The sequence below is a fragment of the Megalobrama amblycephala genome, linkage group LG8, assembly GCF_018812025.1.
Source record: "Megalobrama amblycephala isolate DHTTF-2021 linkage group LG8, ASM1881202v1, whole genome shotgun sequence".
NCBI classification, from domain to species: Eukaryota; Metazoa; Chordata; class Actinopteri; order Cypriniformes; family Xenocyprididae; genus Megalobrama; species Megalobrama amblycephala.
The window spans coordinates 15,589,224-15,609,258 of NC_063051.1; the positions used below are offsets into that span (position 1 = coordinate 15,589,224).

General features: G+C 39.0%; 1 protein-coding gene across 1 annotated transcript in view; it reads left to right on the plus strand.

The window, feature by feature from the left end:
• The first annotated feature begins 2,001 nt into the window (after positions 1-2,001).
• LOC125273870 overlaps positions 2,002-20,035 on the plus strand; it is a 145,345-nt gene continuing 127,311 nt past the window's right edge. Inside the window, exon 1 of the mRNA XM_048199631.1 lies at positions 2,002-2,345. Coding sequence (XP_048055588.1) covers positions 2,279-2,345 — 67 coding nt within the window. The 5' untranslated portion in view covers positions 2,002-2,278. The remainder of the gene's footprint in view (positions 2,346-20,035) is intronic.

Sequence of the window (20,035 nt, forward strand, 5' to 3'; positions counted from 1 at the left end):
AAAGAAAACCTGTAGGTTACACACATACATACATTATATATAATTCAGGTTGATTGGGACACCTTTTCCCAGTCATTTCAATAGCAAAAAGTGTATATATGATAGATACACTTTATATAACAACTTGGGTTGTCCTTGTCCTCTTTAGTCTGGATGACATGGCATCCCAGTTTTCCAAAAAGAACTGGATCATGTTTAGATATGGCTTCTTTTTTTGATCTATAGAGTTTTAGCCGGCAACAGCGAATGGCACGGTGGATTGTGCTCACCCACAATGTTTTCTGGAAGTATTCCTGAGCCCATGTTGTGATTTCCATTACAGTAGCATTCCTGTATGTGATGCAGTGCCGTCTAAGGGCCCGAAGATCACGGGCATCCAGTATGGTTTTCCGGCTTTGACCCTTACGCACAGAGATTGTTCCAGATTCTCTGAAACTTTGGATGATATTATGCACTGTAGATGATAATAACTTCAAACTATTTGCAATTTTGAGAAACTCCTGATATTTCTGATATTGCTCCACTATTTTTTGCTGCAGCATTGGGGGAATTGGTGATCCTCTGCCCATCTTGACTTCTGAGAGACACTGCCAGTCTAAGAGGCTCTTTTTATACCCAATCATGTTGCCAATTGACCTAATAAGTTGCAAATTGGTCCCCCAGCTGTTCCTTATATGTACATTTAACTTTTCCGGCCTCTTATTGCTACCTGTCCCAACTTTTTTGGAATGTGTAGCTCTCGCTTTCAACATTTGATATGTTATCTATATTCTATTGTGAATAAAATATAAGTTTATGAGATTTGTAAATTATTGCATTCCTTTTTTATTCACAATTTGTTCAGTGTCCCAACTTTTTTGGAATCGGGTTTGTGTGTATATATAGATATATGAAGACCTTGCATTTTATATACCTTGCTTATATATATATATAAGACCAGAGTATAGATTAAATATGGGCCAACAACCATGTCACTTCTGCAGGCTGCATCTTACTCAGTCACTCTTTTCATAGCTTTTGCTGGCTCTGAAACACTCACTTGGTATTTCTCCTGCTCTTTGTCTAGCAAAAAAAAAAAAAAAAAAAATTCACTCATCACTTTAAAAATTAAAAATGTAGGCCTGATTGTTTTAGGGGCCTTGTCACAGGTCTATTGATTTTTAATGTTCTGTTACTTTTGCTCTATTTTCATATTAAAACAATGATTTGGTAATCCTCTTGTTCCACTGTCCTCTTTTGTGCTAAGAAATAAGTCTCCTGATGATTCTCTCCCAAGTGCTTCCACTGTTGTCAGCATTAAGTCTGAGAATGATTCAGTGGGCTATATAACACTTAATTTTTAAGAAATTACTTCTCTTTAAATGTTTTGGTTCATCATACTTACCTTTTAATAAAAAAAGCGTTAAACTTACACCAATTTTTTTTATTTAGCACTATTTAGTAAATGTGTGTGTGTGTTAATATATGTTAATAAAGTCAAATAACTGTATGTGAGAGAGTCAGCTGTAATATCATTGCGTTCCTATTAGTCAGTGTTAGAGGAGCTCAGCTTATCCTGACAGTTAGCCTGCTCCAGACCAGGCTAGTTTCCCAGCATAAGTTGCCAGAGTAACTGAGTTTGAACTAATTTAAGTTTGTTTTATGAAACAGAATTCGCTGACAACAAGCCTAAGTAAAATAAGCCTGGCTTGTTTTCTAATCTTGTTTTCTAATCTTTCTAATCAGCTCTCTGTTGTTGATGAGCTTCTGTTTCTCAAAAATAAGTTTGTTTATCAAAAATGTTCTTTCACCAGAAAACCACATGCGTTCTGAGAAAGAAATGTGGTATAAGTACAAAAATACCACCACATCCTTCCATCCAAACCACAACATGCGTCTTTTTAACGCTCAAATAATAAAGAAGGGAAATTCAGATGTATGTGGTGTGATTTCAAAACAAATGCAGAGAGAGTAAAAGTAGGCGGGATCACTTAAAGAGAGAGAAGTGCTGTGATTGGCTTCTGTTTGGGATACTTCCTGAATAAACAAAAACAGGGGAGCACAGCTGAGTAGGTTTTGGCCCAGAGCTGAACTGTAGAAGAAGCTGTTAAAAGATACCTCAGTGGGATTCCACCATCCTTCACTGTCTGCGTGTGTCCGAGACACAACGTCTGGATGTAATCTGCTGTGTGAGGAAGGAGGGGGCATTTAAGATAGGAAGAGAGAAAGTGAAACTGTTTGCAGATTTAAAAGTTCTTGGGAGGAGTCACACAGGCAACAAAAACTTCACTGAGAAAGAATGGAAAAAGGATATGAGATTCTCTCAAATAACACGTATACAAATACTGTCAGTGTTAATATCACAGGTATGTAGAGTCTTCATGGTTCTTTTTTTTAAATTTTCTTTCCCTCTGTTCTAATGTTTCACTGTCGATTCTGGAAAAAAAAGATCTTCATATAAATTTAACTGAGTGCGTTTTGAAACTGGCTACAGATTCAGGCAGAACATCCTGTTGATTCAATATAAATTCTATGTACAGTCATGTACATCTGTAGGAAATACAATGACCTCACTGGTAAACAAATGTGCAAACGTACAAAGTGTGAACCAGCATTCAGTGTCATTCAGCAAGCTCAGCACATTCTTGTGCTTTGTCATGCCTGTCCTCTCATTTTCAAGGGTGTGATGAGACCACCATTCCAGTGTTGTAATTGTTTAAAAGTATTTTGTTTTTGGTAATTGAAATAAACCTGAAATAAATGTATTAGATTAAAAACTTGAACTGAAATTGAAACTGAAACAATATTGCCTTACTAACTGAACTGAAAAAATAAAAATAAATAAATAAATACACTGAAGTACTAAAAATAAATTAAAGCTAAATAAAAATATTAAAATATTAAAATTAAATTGAAAACTGAAAATATAAAAGCTAATTCTAAATATTAATAAATGCTATAATAGTATATGTATCAATAATAATAAAACAACACTACACCATTCACAGTCTAAGCTGGAAAATTTCATCCCTTCATTAGGATATCCTTACAAAACAATTCATTTGGTGACAAAATTAAACATTTTGCTTTTCCATCTGCCGATGACAGCCATGCTTTTGGTAGTAAACAGTCTGATTATATTTATTAATATTTTAAAAGTGTAATATTACAAATGGTGAATTCATTTTATTTAATAATAATAATAAAAACAAAAACAGAAAAGGTGATGTTGGCACCAAGCAGAAAGCTTCTATAACTACAAAACCAAATTATTATGTGTAATAGGCTATATCCTCACATGCTCAGAAATCACAGCTTTGGGGTGTGAAATATGATGAAATTTCGAAAATCATGAATATCATTAATGTTAATGCTCAGACTGATTGCGCAAGCTTATCTAAACCTGCTAATCCATAGCTAGTGAAAACCATATCAATCGCAAATCAAATCAATTCTTTAATTATTAGCTTGACTGCTAAACATAGTAATGAAAGCCTTAATTAAAAGAAACATCTAAAGAGGGGAAATTGCAGATGCATTCATTAATAGATTCTTTATCATTTTGTCCATTTAATCATTTTCTGTATTTGAGAGCCTGTATTTGATTCCCCTCATTTACATACTGTAATAACTCGTTTTCTTTTGAGGTGAAGTAAAGTTGAGACTTTTGAAATCTTATAGGAGTGAAAGCAATGTTTTCCACACCTAACATTTGACTGGACTGTAATGCAAAACAATGTTTTATCAATATTTTATTGTTTGCAAATATCTCTTGTGCTCTGACTCTTGAACTAATACCCTGAGACTATCACTGAATGGTCCATTTGGACCATTGACCATTTTTGTTAAAATGTGCTTTCTGTGTAGGTTATTTCCTATTGAAAGCATAACTGGAAATTGCACTCTTTGGCAATGTGATGTCAACATTTTGAAACTCACAGTGTTCTTGATTCATCACTCTGTGGTTTTAATTTCCAAGATTTGCAACAAATGAACAGGATTGCACAATATGTTGCCTGGAGTGTTGTGGAGGGGAGGAACATTTGCCTTGTAAATTGAGAGCTTGAATATTTTCTAATAGAGTGTCATCTAAATCAGTTACTGTGGTACGAGCATGCTGTCTGACCCAATGTGTTGCTGTTGGTGTCACTACTGAGAATTGAGAATAGTAGGCCTTTGAAAAGGGTACATTTCACTTTTAAGGTGTAGAAAAAGGGCATTTATCAGAGGTGGATTTCGTGTCAGTACAGAGAGGGAATTTAGACAGAGATGCAACATTTTTAGACACAAGATGAATGTAGCCATATGGTGGAGGTCCGGACCCATGTTTGGGTGGTTCTGCTGGCCATGGTGTTTTTTTCTTTTTGTGCTTTTTTGCCTCCTGTTCTCGCCAGATGGCTGTCACACAAGCCATTCCTCACCCACAGTCGCCTAATTTGCCATTATTCTTTTTCTAATGGGGCCATTAACAACATCACTGATAATTGAATCGAAAGTTTCCCTCGATTGGGCCATTTTGGGGTTTTAATGGTGAATAGGGCACATTCGAGACCATTCTTGCAAGTTTCAGTCTCAAGCTGCTTCTGTTCAATTTGTTCGAATCGATAATGCTTAATTGCAGATTGTTGGGCTACTGGTATTCAGTCAGTTTATGCATATTTGAAAGAATGAAAATACCATTACATCAGACAATGAAATTGCTTGTGAAACAGAATATGTAATTGTGAAAAGTGAATTGTCTTTTTGTATATCAACTTAACCCCAGGGAATATGATATCATTATGACATTATTATGGACCTCTTAACCATTTAGAAACTTCAAAATCAAATTAATTACTATTGTTTCAATTACAATTTCAAATGAACTACAATTCAAAGCAAATCAATATTTGCTGATAAAAGTACCCAAATGGTACAATGTATCAAGCTAAAGATTAATTTTAAAATAAATGTAAAACAGTAAATTGACATTCCTAGAATTAGGGTTTTATGTTACATGTAATGTTGTTAAATTAAGGTTTATTGCATTACTTTAGTGTCATGTGTGTTGCCATGATGGTGTTTAGTATTTGTGTGAATGACAATGTGTAATAATCTACTGGTCAGTAAACATGACAATGGAGAATACAATATATAGTCTATAATAAATTGATACTCAGAAGAATACAGAAAGAGGAATGAGAAACACTAACCAAACATACCAGGTGAAAGCAAGAAAAACACTGAGAAGGACTAAGGGCTTAAATACACAAGAAGAGGTAATGAGGAAATTAAAAATGAACAACAGGTGAACGTAAACAGTAACTAAGGGTATGTTTACATGATGATTTTTTTTTTTTTTTTAAAAAGGGAAATTATTTTTCTTTGTATAGATGACAATGCTGTGAAACCGATCCCCGTTCACATGGATCCACAAAAACGACTAAAATCACTGTATTATGCATGCCAGGTCAGTAGTTGGCGATGTCACTTTGTAAAGAAAGATTATGCATTTGCGCACATATGCATTCTTTTACAGTGCGATTGCGCCAAATGTGCATCTCTATAGACTAAACATGTAATACGCATGAAAAAGTTGTCCGTTTTTAGTTGAAAACAATGTTGTGTAAACAGCCCCTCAGGGAACAAACTAGGAAATAGGTCAATTTACAATGACAGGGAACACAGGCAAACAGGAACAGGGAAAACAGAACCAAAATACAATAAAACTAAACAGAACAGGACATATATGTTACACACTGTGCACCTTTTATATTTTAGTAACCTTCTCAGCTTGTGGAAAAGCCGTGTAACTATCTTATCACCACCTGTTTTGGTGGTTTTCAGTGTATTGCAATATTAACATTTTACTGTAAATTTAAGTTAAAAATGTAAAAGTTTTTTTTCTTTTTTACTGTTTATATATACTGTAAAATGTATGTAGTAGCTAAAATATAAAAACACTCTACTGTCAAAACGATGCCTACCCTGAAAGTGGAAAATATGTTTATGTGTAAGCCTGAAGAGGGGGTGACATCCTTTGACAGTTTGCTTGGGTAGTCTGATTATCCAAAACCTTCCAACCACAGGAAGCTGTAGCTATATCTACCCAGAAAGCTTTCTCTGTTTGTTTTTTCGTTTCCATTTGTAAGAACTTGTCACTGGCCTAAAAAGAAACACCAAAATGCTTAAAAGAGGTGCTATTTTAAGTCTCTTTGCAGTCATGAATATTCTACACTTCTGACACAACGTAACGCTGTTCCTTCAGCTGGGTGCATACAGTATGGAAAGGAACATCAAAATGGAGTGTTCAACATGCTAGCATATCTCTTTCTCCCTTCCTACTCGTGTAATACAAACAGAGTAACAGCACTGACATCCATCGGGAAGTTTTGTTCCCTGTCACAAGGTGTTTGGAGACTGACTTCATCCAGTTAGTTCATTGCTAACCTTGTATTATGAGGCTACACATACAGAGACTGAGACAGTTGACAGTTAATTATAGGAGCCATGGATCGCTGTAGACATGTTTGTCAGCTGTATGCCGATTGACTCGCGACTTGTTTATTTTTCAATGCTGCTCCATTGTTTTCTGGAGCTGCTTAGATGAGTCTATTTTGCAACGTGTGAGAAGGGCCCCGGGGCTTGCCATAATGATGGTAATAAGAGAATGCATCCTGAACTGAGAGGAGAGAGAGAGAGAGAGAGAGAGAGAGAGAGAGAGAGAGGATAACTGCATTGTTTGGGGAGAGAAAATAATTGGTGAAGGTGACCTGATATGTTCATGAGTGAATTACCCACAGTCCTTCTCTCATTTAACCTGAGCTGTTGTACTGTACCACCTCTTCACTTCACTCTGTTCTGTATCTGCAGTTTTACTGTGACATGCAGCATTGACATGAGAATTCCCTGTATTGACAATGTGTTGTGCATTTTTAAACATAAATGTTCCATTCATCTTTAGTGCAGCTGAACAGGGCAGTGAAAAGCAAACAATCTGAAGCTCTCTTTAAACTCTTATCCCATGTGAAAATGTATTTTTCATTCAGAATTCAATACTGAGCCCCTTAAAATCAATTTTAATTATTCTAACTAATCCGTATACAAGCATCACTGCAATTTGTGAAAGACAGAGAATGAGAAAAGAATGTGTTTAATTCAAACAGAGTGATGGAAACAAACTGAGAGGCAGATCGAGATAATAGAAGAGACAGAGTGTGATGGTTGACAGAAGAGACAGACAGCGAAAGATGGAGGAGTGTCAGTCAACTCTGCTGTGATGGAGACCAGGGAGACTTTCTTAAATAGCTTGTACTCAAACTACTGCGGGTTTGCAGTTGTTGAAGACACTTTCTGTTTTTACTCTCGAAATTCTTAGATGTGAATTAAATAAGTTGTGAGCAGTGAAAAATTTAATAGTGTTGGTGCATTAATGAAAATCCATGTACATTATTATATAAGAATTATTATAATATAATTTATTTTCATTTTCATCAACCTTTAGTTTGTATTTCCTTTTGCATTTCCATTTTCCCACTCTTCATTTGTTTCTATGGTTATTGATTTATTTGTTCCCACCTGTTCATCACTGAGTTCATCACCTTGTGTATTTAAGTCCTTCAGTTTTATAGACCAATTTGGTGTTTGCAAACAGCGATGACGTTTTTTGTGGGCGGAGCCTAGCTGGTTGCAGAAAATGAAAGTTGAGCAGTAGAAGTCTATGGAAGCCACGAAATAAAAGAATAAAAAAAGTTAATTTCGAGTTTATATCTCACAATTCTGACTTTTATTTCTCGCAAATCTGAGTTTACATATCACATTTCTTACAAAATAAAACAGAATTGTGAGATATACTCGTTATTCTGTCTTTTCTGAATTGCAATTTATCCCGCAATTCTGACTTTTCCCCCCTCAGAATTGTGAAATAAACTCACTATTGCGAGTTATAAAGTCCGAACTGGGAGTAATAAACACGCAAATGCAAGAGAAAAAAAAGTCAGAATTGTGAAATAAAAATTATTATGTTTAAAAGTTATCTATGTAAAATATTATAGGTTTAAATTATTTTAATTATAATTGTTTCATGCTGTATGTATGTATGTCCTCTGAACTGCATATGTGAATTTTATGTAGAGACTTACTGTTTACATCAAATTCCTGCTTTAATAGTAGACTAATCCTTGCAGGTGTCATCAATCCAGTCTGTGAAACGTCTCTGTTTATCTTCAAATTACGTTTTCAACGATGGTTTTCTTTAAAAATGAAGACTATATTTTTTGCATTCCGATTCCAACATCCAGAGGCACAACAAAACATTTTTCTCTTATTCTGTGGATTTTTTCACATTTTTCTTCAATAGCTTCAACTATTTTTCTGCAACCAGTATGCGCGCGCAGCTGCAAGTGACGTAATTGTGACGTCTGCTCGAAAGTGGTCTATTAGTTCATTGACTGGTATTGTTATGTTATACACTCAGTTACGTTTGTGTTTTCTCCTGTTTGGACTGTCTGCTTTGCTTTGGGTTAATTTTTTTTTTTTTAATAAATCACACTACTATTTTCATCTGTTTGCATCCCATCATCATCTTTGGACATTCTATGTAACATAATACCAGACCCAAAGAAAAAGGAGATTGTTCCATAAATTTTGTCCTTATGGGGAATTTTTACAGGCCCTCAGGGGCATTTTTTTTTTTTCTCGTTTTTTTTTTTTTTTTTAAAAAATTTACAAAAATGAATAACTTATCACTATTTTAACTCATTGGCAGAGACCTGGAGGAATACGTGGAGGAGTTCATCACTGACTGCCATCTTGCCACCTGCAGTGACCTGACTCTTATGGAGGGATTCTGGAGTGGACTGGACAACAAGATTCGTCTAATCATGACACAAGGGAATCTTGCTTGACCCTGATGGATTACATCAATTTCACCCTGTGGATTGATGGATCATCTTTTATGGTATGCAGTGTGGAAGAGGATACCGTACCCAGCATCCAGCCCCACCTAACATCCGTCACCACACCACAACCAGACCCAGAGCCCACACCTACCTCAGACCTTGAGACCTAGCTATTACCTGCCCTATTCATACCTGAGCCGATGCCTGTAATGGAGCCAGAGCCAGCTGCGGTGTCTGTCCAGGAAGAAAAACCTGAGGTCCCATCTTACCTAGATGTGTGAGCTGGCTGTCACATTCATACCAGTGGGAATTTTAGTGGAGCTTGAAGAGGAGGAATGGCTAATAGACTGGAAGACAGAGGTAACACTTCCCACCCTGATTTCCACCCAGAAACCTCTTCTGCTCTTAGAAGTTCCATCCAGCACAGGGTTGACTTTGTTGCCACCATCCCTGTCCATCATCAATCTATCATCAATCTGTCTCCGCACCCAAGTTTCCTCTCCTGCTTGCTCCATCGAAGCCAGCCATTCTGTCAGCTTCGCCTTCTCTGGCTCCCTGCAGCCCTTCATCTCCACAATCAGCCCCACCATGCAGCTCTGATCCACCTTGGCTTCCGGTCTCCAGCTCTGCCCTGGTGTGAAGAGTCCCTGGTTCCACCTTGGCCCTTCGACAAGTCGTGTCCGCCCTGGCTCCTAGCCCCCTCTGCTTCACTTGGGACCATCGTCCTTCCACTCCACCGGGCTCCTTCGTCCCACCGGCTCTGCCCTGTTCTGTCGTCACAGCACCATCGCCATGGACTTCCGGGCTCTCGGCTGGGCCTCATTCCTCCCTTATGGCTCCGTCTGGCTCCCCCTTCACTTAGGCTGCACCTCAGGCCTCATTCACACCATCTCATTGCCATGACTCTGCCGTTACCTGTTTTCCTTTGTTCCATTTTTACTGCTCTTCAGCTGTTACTTTGGCTTTTAAATAATTAGTTCATACCTGTTCATCATTGAGTGTGTCAGCATCACATGCATGCGTCATACTGCTCACGTGTTCAGCTTCAGCCAATACTAAGTTTCCGTTCGGACGTAAACAAGGAAGCCTTCACTGAGTTCACTACATATGACAACGGTTGAAATTGTTTATGCTGTTACGTTTGTGCTTTCTCCTGTTTGGACTACCTACTCTGCTTTGGATTACTTTTATTTACTACTATTTTATTCACTAGTATTTTCATCTGTTTGTATCTCATGATATTTAGACATTTGATGTGACAATTGTGTGTGTATATATATATATATATATATATATATATATATATATATATATATATATATATATATATATACAAACTAATTTTAAATCAAAATAATATACTAGTATTTTTATTAACTCTTAAATACATTTTTTTATTATGTTTCATAAAAATATTGCTTTTATCTATAATTGTATCATATAAAAAAATATATATATATACAGCGAGACTTAAAAGTAGGGTAGGCAATTTTTTTCACTTTTTGCTATTCTGGTTGAAACTCTCTTCACATCATGATAGCAATGAATAAAAGAAGATGTGCATATAAAATGTAAAAAAAAAAAATTTCATCCAATTATTGCACTTGGTTGGATATCCTACCTACCTAACATATGAATTTCCATACCTCCGCGCACCCTGCTCGCACAGACATCACACATCATAAGCGTGCTCTGTGAGGCTATGCATAGTTGTGGACAGACATTCATAGAGCACCATAAACGAACAGCAGCCACCTTTCACAGCTTTTGCTGTGTTTACGCCATGTCGTAACCTCAGACTCGGTTTTGTATTTCTGTGTCAGCACTATCAATGCTGAAGTGAATCTGCAGTAGTCATGTGGTACAAGTAAGAGCTCTATAAGTTGTTTATGTTCATTATTATTGTGCTATGAGACATGAGGTAATTTAATGCCGTCACTTATGACGCTTTACTGAATCTCCTCTGGCTGTGCGCGACCTGCTTGTTCATGTGTCTTGGACGAAGTCTGGCTTTGGAGAGCCCTCTGAAAGGAGGGTGGGATCTCATGCTTTCAATGCTAGCTTGCTATTGCTAGCTGCTCCGAAATTGCCTACCCTACCTTTAAGGCTGTAATTGCTGCCAAATGTGCTTCATCTAAGTAATGAGTTAAATTTATGGTTTTATTTTAATTATTGCCTGTTTGTGTACAGCAGTAATTCATTAAATAGTGATCAAATAATGGAGAGAAAATTAACAATGACAATGTAGTCATACGCACTTTCTGCATTTGACAGTGATTCTGTACACTTTTAGCATAGTATAGCAGATTGTGGTAGTCTGCTGAATCGTCTTAAAATTAATAGGGCAATGGGTATGTGTGATATATAAATTTTAATATTTAAATAAAAACGTTAATAGCACAAATACGCCCATAAAATCTTAACTGATATGGCATGGTTTCTTTAGTAAGTAGGGTGCTAAAACAATAATGCAAGTGCACAATAAAATGCAGATAAATTCAAATAAACAATGCTAACAGTACATTTCATTTTATTATCAATTTCATCTTCAGACTGTTACACACACCCTTCATCCTTTTATAAAGGCTACAGTCTCATCTCATGTTTAACACATGCACAAACACACAAAATCAACCACAAATGACCACCATGCCTGTAAGGGAAATAACTGTCTAAAATCTTCTTGAACAGCTTAAATTTCACAGTCTCTGGCCTGTAGCGACAAAGCACTCTTGCTGCATTATAGGTCTGGTTCGACCCTGGCTTGACAGAATTAGGATGAAAGGAAGCATTGTGAGGAACCGGTAATATGTCTTATGACTGTAGACATCTAAAGAAGCACAGATAGCCACGTTTGCCTGGTCAGTAACAATAACTGCTTACAAAGGAACGAGAAGATCCCAATCAAAGCCTGTACATGTAATTAAAAGGATTTGGTGCCCAGTGAGGGTCTATCTGCAGGACCTGAGGCAACAGTGTTCATCGAGAGCTGAGCTGAGAGAGACAGCAGGCCCTGAGACAGCGCTTTATGAGAGCTTGAGACGAGTGCTCTGATGACAGGTTGTCTCCCACAGAGGAAACAGAGCCATGGGTTCAGGTTTGGGCTTCAAAGCCCCTGGTTTAAGCTGATAATCGAAAGGCATGTGAGCTGGAAAATGTACGGCTGAATCAAAGACTTGATTACTATTATAGCAGTGGCCCCTCAGGCTAGAGGTGAAGATGATGGTAGCTTGCTTTCTGACACCTTTTATGCCCATTAGATGTTCAGTTACATCAGAGACAGGGCTGTGGGCAGTCATTTGGTGAACACTCCTGGGGCTGATATTGTGTGTGTATGTATGTTGTTTCAAGTGTTGGATGTGCTTATTGAGGGATAGGTGTGTGGAAATGAGAAAAGGAAAAATATAGGAAAATGTATAATCATTAAATATAAAAAAAATCATTAAATATAAAAAAATTAACTTAACTTTAACAACTTTATTAAATATAAATAAAATAATTGATATTCATTATATATGCTTTTAAAAAGACAAGTAATATATTTACATTAATGAATATGTATGAAAACATATGAATCATTATATAATATATTATATTTTGTTGAAGAAATTAAAACTTTTTTTTTTTTTTAGCAAGCATGCATTAAATTAATAAAAAGTGACACTAGAGACTTTTACATTATTACAAATATTCTGTCAAATAAATCCTGAGAAAAGATGTATCACACAAACACACAAGCAAAAGCAGTTCAACTGTTATTAAAGGTGCACTAGAATCAAAAATTGAATTTACCTTGGCATAGTTGAATAACAAGAGTTCAGTACATGTAAAAGACATACATTGAGTTTCAAACTCCATTGCTTCCTCCTTCTTATGTAAATCTCATTTGTTTAAAAGACCTCCGAAAAACAGGCGAATCTCAACATAACACCGACTGTTACGTAACAGTAGGGATCATTAATAAGTACGCCCCCAATATTTGCATATGCCAGCCCATATTCAAGGCATTACACAAGGGCAGCCAGTATTAACGTCTGGATCTGTGCACAGCTGAATCATCAGACTAGGTAAGCAAGCAAGGACAATAGCGAAAAATGGCAGATGGAGCGATAATAACTGACATGATCCATGATTACATGATATTTTTAGTGATATTTGTGAATTGTCTTTCTAAATGTTTCGTTAGGATGTTGCTAATGTACTGTTAAATGTGGTTAAAGTTACCATAGTTTCTTACTGTATTCACGGAGACAAGACAGCCGTCGCTATTTTCATTTTTAAACACTTGCAGTCTGTATAATGCACAAACGCAACTTCATTCTTTATAAATCTCTCCAACAGTGTGTAATGTTAGCCCGTTAGCCACGGAGCACTATCAAACTCATTCAGAATCAAATGTAAACATCCAAATAAATACTATACTCACATGATCCGACGCATACATGCAGTATGCATGACGAACATCTTGTAAAGATACATTTGAGGGTTATATTAGCTGTGTGAACTTTGTAAATGCACTGTATTATAGTCGAGAGTTCGGGGGGGGCAGGGAGCGTGCAATTTAAAGGGGCTGCGCGCTAAATCGGTGCATAGTTAATGATGCCCCAAAATAGGAAATTAAAAAAAAAAAAATATTAAAAAAAAATCTATGGGGTATTTTGAGCTGAAACTTCACAGACACATTCAGGGGACACCTTAGACTTATATTACATCTTGTAAAAACTGGTTCTAGGGCACCTTTAACATTGATAATAATAAGAAATGTTTCTTGAGCACAAAAACAGGATATAAATTATTTCTGAAGGATCATGTGACACGATTTCTAAAGAATTATGTAGATATGAAGACGAGCAATGGCTAATGAAAATCCAGCCTAGCCATTACTGGTCTTTTTAAAAGCATTAATTAATGAATATAAATTATTTATATTTAATGAGTTGCTATAAATATATATTCCCTTCCCATAACATTTAATTTCACTAATATCACTTAAGTTGTCTCATAAAGCACCACCCCAGCATTGTTTGAGGAAACTTAAGTTGACAAATTTTATCTCCTCAGATTTCCTAGGGACCCACAAGGCCTCCATTTTCGACCCAAATTCTGTTCCATCTCCAGTCACACTCAGTGTTATAAAACAGCTGAAAAACAAACCTCAAATATTTACTCTAAGCTCAGCCATGTTCATTTCTGTCCTCGCCGTATATTATATGATTATACCATGGAAAATATGCTCAAATTTCAAGAAAGGCTTTGTTGGTAATTTTGGGGATTAAAGTGATGATGGAAGACAGCAAAAAAGAAATATAGAGCATATTGGTCGCACACAACCATGATTCCCTGAGGGACAATCTTTGCCTTTATTACATCTCTGGACTCACTGTGTTATTTTCTCTCTCATTCTCTCTCTCTCTCATACACTCAATCTCTATGTTACTTAATCACATGGAATTTGTGAGACATGGACAGGGCTTTGCAAGGGCCCTTCTTTGCTGTGTGTCTTTGTATGTTTGTTTGCTTGAAAAGCTGATGAAATTCCCGTGAAACCTATAGCTCTTCCCTGGCTGTACTTGCTGCTGTGTAGACACATTTTAGTTGAACTGAATTGGTTCTGAGAACCAATAAAGGAAACTTTTTTTTTTTTCTTCTTCAGCACACTCATTTGAGGACAGGAAATGAGAAGAGATGACTGGAAAAAAACAGGATGCTAAAAAGCAGCAGTCCTGCCCAGCCTGTGCCAGTGCATGTGTAGGAACTTCCTTCAGAGACCATGATGAGATCAGTTTAAGGCAGTGTAGGGAGGAGTTGAAGAGATATTTCACAATCAAGCAATCCTCAGGCTGAAGCTGCCTGTGGTGAATTGAACCCTGCTGCTTCCCTCAAACATCACTTTAATATTAGCAAGAGAAATTATATCTGAATGCTATAACAATTTATAAGTATCATCTTTTTAGACTTACATTTTTTTTCAACTACATACTCATTTTAAATTAAGGTAATTTAACTTTTTTTTTTTTTTTTTTTTTTTTTTACGACAGCCAACTTTAATATGTGTCCAAATGATGCTGAAGAGAGCGGCCAAGAGAGCAGGTTATGACACATGATAAGATTAATAAAGGGAATGTCATCACTCAAGACTCCCTCTTTAATTGATGTTTTAGGGAAGGACATGAATTGCTCAGGGCTGATTAGATGATGCGTCTCTCTGTGAAGTATGTAAATACAGTATACTCACTTTCTCACACCCACACATATATTTGTATACATATTATTTTTGTATTTATACACATACATATATTATATATATAGTGTTAATGTTAATGGTTGAGCTGTACAAATAATCCCACAGATAATGTGTGATGCAGAAAGAATGATCAGGAATAACTTTAATCAACATAGATAACACAACTACCATAACTATAGACATTAACATGAGAAACACACAAGCACTGTGTTCCATTCGGAAGTGTTACAATTGCTCCCAGGAAGACGAAGACGAATATAGAAATCCAACAAGGTTTATTTACAAGACTTAAAGGTAATCCAAAAACGTAACTGTGTGCTACAACACGAGTTAACACAAGCAATACCAGACAAACAAAAGAGTGAAAAGGCCGGAACTTAAATACAAGGCAAATGAGGGAACCAATAATGAACACCTGTGATGATTAAATGAATTACCATGACAACTAAAAGGTGGTGGGAAAACAGAACAAAGGAAGACATGTGACATATGAAAACAAACTAAAAGTCCAAGAAAACTAAAACAAACATAACATAACTGTAACATAACGCCAGCCTCTGAGTAGGCGCGTCCTTGCATCGTAACAAAAATAAACTAAAGAGGGAGGGAGGGTGGAGACTTTGGAGGACGGCAAGGAGCTGGAGAAGGACTGGGGAGAAGGAGCAGGCAGAGGGCTGGCAGGGACAGGCAGGCGAAGAGGCAGAAACTCCATGGAGAAATAGATGGAGGGAGCATCCATAGGGGCAGTAACAGGAGGAGCGGCCAGATGGTACCGACCCAGAGCACGGTGATGAAGGCAGCCCACGGCGGTGTCGAAGGAGGGAGGAGCAAAGCAGTAGGCGTGGTCAACGACCTCCGTGGGACGACCGATGGAGACTGAGCCAATATCAGGGGATCCCCAGGCGATGACGGAAAGCTGATGGGACCAAGTGATGCCGCTGGAACTGGAGACCTTGGCGGAGGCGCGGTGATGAACGCCCGAGGCGACACCAGAGCTCCCGAAACCTGAAGTGGAGCCAGTACGACCGTGGACCTTGGCGAGTCCGGGGGGAAGGAGGATCCCACTGCAGCCATAGGGGTGGAGAGCCTAAGCGCAGCGTGAGGCTCGTAAGTCCATGGCACAAGGGTGACGACTGACCAAGGGCGAGCCAACGGGACAGAGGAGCCTGGTGTAGCTTCAGGGTGGAGGGTCTCTGGTGGAGTCGAGGGTGGTAGGAGACAAGGTGAAGCCAACCGGTCGACAGTCCAAGGTGTTACGAGGGAATCAGAGGCCGGAGGCTGAGCCACAGGATCCACTAGATCTGCCAATGCTGTTGAGTGCAGACACGGAGACTTCACCTTACTGTCAGTAGACACCGGGGAAGACGAGGGGCTGCAGGAGGACAGCTGAGGCAGGGCTGGAGAAATGGCAGTGCTAGATGGTAGAGGTGAGTGAGGGAGATTAGGGTGGGGCAGGGTGGGAAGCAGTACCTCTGTATTCCAGTCAATAAGCCAGTACTCCCCAGTGTCGAACTCCACCAATATCCTCCGCTTCGCCCACTGTGAACTTGGATTCACTCATCCACAGAGCGAAGTTGATGTAGCTCACTAGGGTCCAGCAGGGATCGCCGCGGGGCATGACGAAGCGGAGATCTTCGTCCAGACCACACCGAAATCCCCCCATTAAACAGACGTCATCGCAGGAGGTGTGATGGCAGATGTTGAGGAACTCCTCCACATTAAGCTCCAAATCTCTGCCGCTCTGGAACACATAAACAGTTCCTCCTTCCAAAAATAATTTGTTGCCCTTCATTGGGGCAACATTAATAGAAACAAAGTCTCTTGCTCTTTTCATTCTTGGTCTGGTATTCTGTTACATTTGGTCCCAGGAAGACGAAGACGAATATAGAAATCCAACAAGGTTTATTTACAAGACTTAAAGGTAATCCAAAAACGTAACTGTGTGCTACAACACGTTAAAACAAGCAATACCAGACAAACAAAAGAGTGAAAAGGCAAGAACTTAAATACAAGGCAAATGAGGGAACCAATAATGAACACCTGTAATGATTAAATGAATTACCATGACAACTAAAAGGTGGCGGGAAAACAGAACAAAGGAAGACATGTGACATATGAAAACAAACTAAAAGTCCAAGAAAACTAAAACGAACAAAACATAACTGTAACAGGAAGGGCTCATCCCTATGCCCTAAGGGTTTACCCTCCGGAGTGAGAGATTCAAAGGTATGAAGGGTGTCGGGGTCAAAAAAACCTCTTCTTTTGGAACGCACTTCAGCGTCATCTTAACGAGACAATCAAGGAAGTGCCTTTGTCGCACATTTTGTACACTGGTTAACCCCCCCAAAAACATGCATTTTGTTTAACGTTAGTTTATTCATTTATTTATTTACGTTAAATATAATGTATATTGTGTCTATGTATTTGAAACATTTGAATGGGCTGATAAAGGTAGGTATTTTTGTTGTACAATATCATTTTTACCATAATAATGTACCAAATCTAACTCATATAAATATTACAGTAGTATAGAAAAATACATACATTTATAGTTAAAATTTAACTCTGAGCCCCCTGTACCCATTCTGTGACGTCAAACAACTTCCCTGTGCAGAGGATCATGAGGGCCCGAAGTGTCCATCAGTTGTACCCTTTGAAATCCTTTGGCCCTTTGAAGTGGCCAGTTTTGAGCACTTCGGTTTGGAACGACCCTTCAATATGGCGGCCATGATTGTTTTCACTTTTAACGGTGCGTTCCAAACGGGATATATCGCCCTCCGAAGGGCACTTCGGAGTGAAAATAATTATGGCCGCCATATTGAAGGGTCGTTCCAAACCGAAGTGCTCAAAACTGGCCACTTCAAAGGGCCCTTCGGAATGAAGGATTTCAAAGGGTACAACTGATGGACACTTCGGACCCCCATGATCCTTTGCACAGGGAAGTTGTTTGACGTCACAGAATGGGAACAGGAGGTTAGGAGTTCGATTTTTACCTATAAATGTATATTGTAATATTTTTTACCTATAAATGTATGTAATATTTAAACGAGTTCGATTTGGTACATTATTATGGTCAAAACGACATTGTACTTCAACAAAAATACTTTACAGCTCCTTTTATCAGTCCATTTAAATGTTTAAAATACATAGATACAATATACATGGTGCGATAAACCTAAAATAAATAAATAAATAAATAAATAAAGTAACGTTAAACAAAGGGCGCAGCTTGCACAATCTACTCCTCCTTGATTGTCTCGTTAAGATGACGCTGAAGTGCGTTCCAAAAGAAGAGTTTTTTTGACCCCTACACCCTTCATCCCTTCGACGCTCTCACTCTGGAGGGTAAACCCTTTGAAGGGATTAGGGCATAGGGATGAGCCCTTCCGAATGGAACGCAGGGTAAGTGCCCTTGGGAGGGTGATATTTCCTGTTTGGAATTGCATCAAAGGAAAGATCACTGACAGAACAGGGAACAGGTGTAAACTAAACAGGAACCATGACAACTAATGAATGAAAGAGAATTCAGTGACAGGGAAAACAAAACAGAACATGGCAATAAAACTAATCAGAACACCGTGACAGTGTTAGGGTACGTTTACATGACAACGATGTACTAAAAATGGAAAGGTTTCTCCTTCGCGTTTTTCATGTACAGACGCAATGTTGTCAAAATGATCCCCGTTTACACAGATCTGCGAAAATGACTAAAAACACTGTCATTTACATGCCAGGCCAGTAGTCCCCTAGGGAGGGGAAAGGCACTGTGTGCAAGCAGTCTAAGAGCTTCTTAGAGCTTCTGAAACTCTGCGTGCGGCCCAACTAAACATGCAGGGTGCATACTGGACACAGCAACGACAAGGCTGGGTCTCCCTCATTCCGAGGCAGCGCTTGCAGGCTCACCACTTGGTCCCTAAAATCGGTAGTGGGCATGTAGCCCGCCCAGGGTCTCTGGTTCACATGAGAGTAAGCCAGACCGAACACAAGGCATGTTTCGCTGACAGAGAACACCTGCAGGTCCCCAACCCTTTTGATGGAAGTGAGCACAGTCAGGAGGGCCATCTTCAAATAAAGGCACTTAACTCTACTGACTCCAAGGGCACAAAAGGCACTCCCTGTAGGCCCAGAAAGACTACAGAGAGATCCCATAAGGGAATAAGGCATGGCCTAAGAAGGATTTTACTACCTGGCATCTCTGAGGAAACTGATTATCAGGTTGTGCTTCCCTAAAGACTTACAATGCACTACGTTGTGATGTGCCGCTATGGCAGCCACATACACTTTCAAGGTGGAAGGGGACAGCTGGCCCTCCAGCCTCTCCTGCAGGCAGCAAAACACTGACCTGACTGTACATCTCTGTGGGCCTTCCCCTCTGGAAGCACACCAGTTAGCGAACAGACTCCACTTCAAGACATATACCCGCCTCATAGAGTCTTCCATGTCCTGTCCAGAGGCCAGACATGAAGGTTCTAGAGGTCTGGCTGCAGGTGCCAAATTGTGCCCCGTCCCTGAGAAAGAAGGTCCTTTCTCAGAGAAATTAGCAAGGGAGGGGTCGTCGTGAGGAGCATGAGCTCCAAGAACCAAGTCCAGGTGGGCCAATGCGGCGCAACCATCAAGACTTGTTCTTCATCTTCCCTGACCTCGAGCGACATCTGTGCCATCAGGCTGACGGGGGCAAACGTATACTTGCGAAGGCCCTGGGGCCAGCTGAGTGCCAGCACATCTGTGCCGACAGGGGCCTCAGTCAGGGAATGCCACAGTGGGCAACGGGAGGATAAGGGCTACATAAGCAACAACAAATCGGCGTGAGTGCCATGCAATATATGCCGCTGTCGCATCTCGGGACTGGAGACTGTAGCCAATGCTGAATGCGGTCTCATGCATCAACCTGAGCGGCATAACTGCCTCTGAGGAAAGTACAGTGGGTACGGAA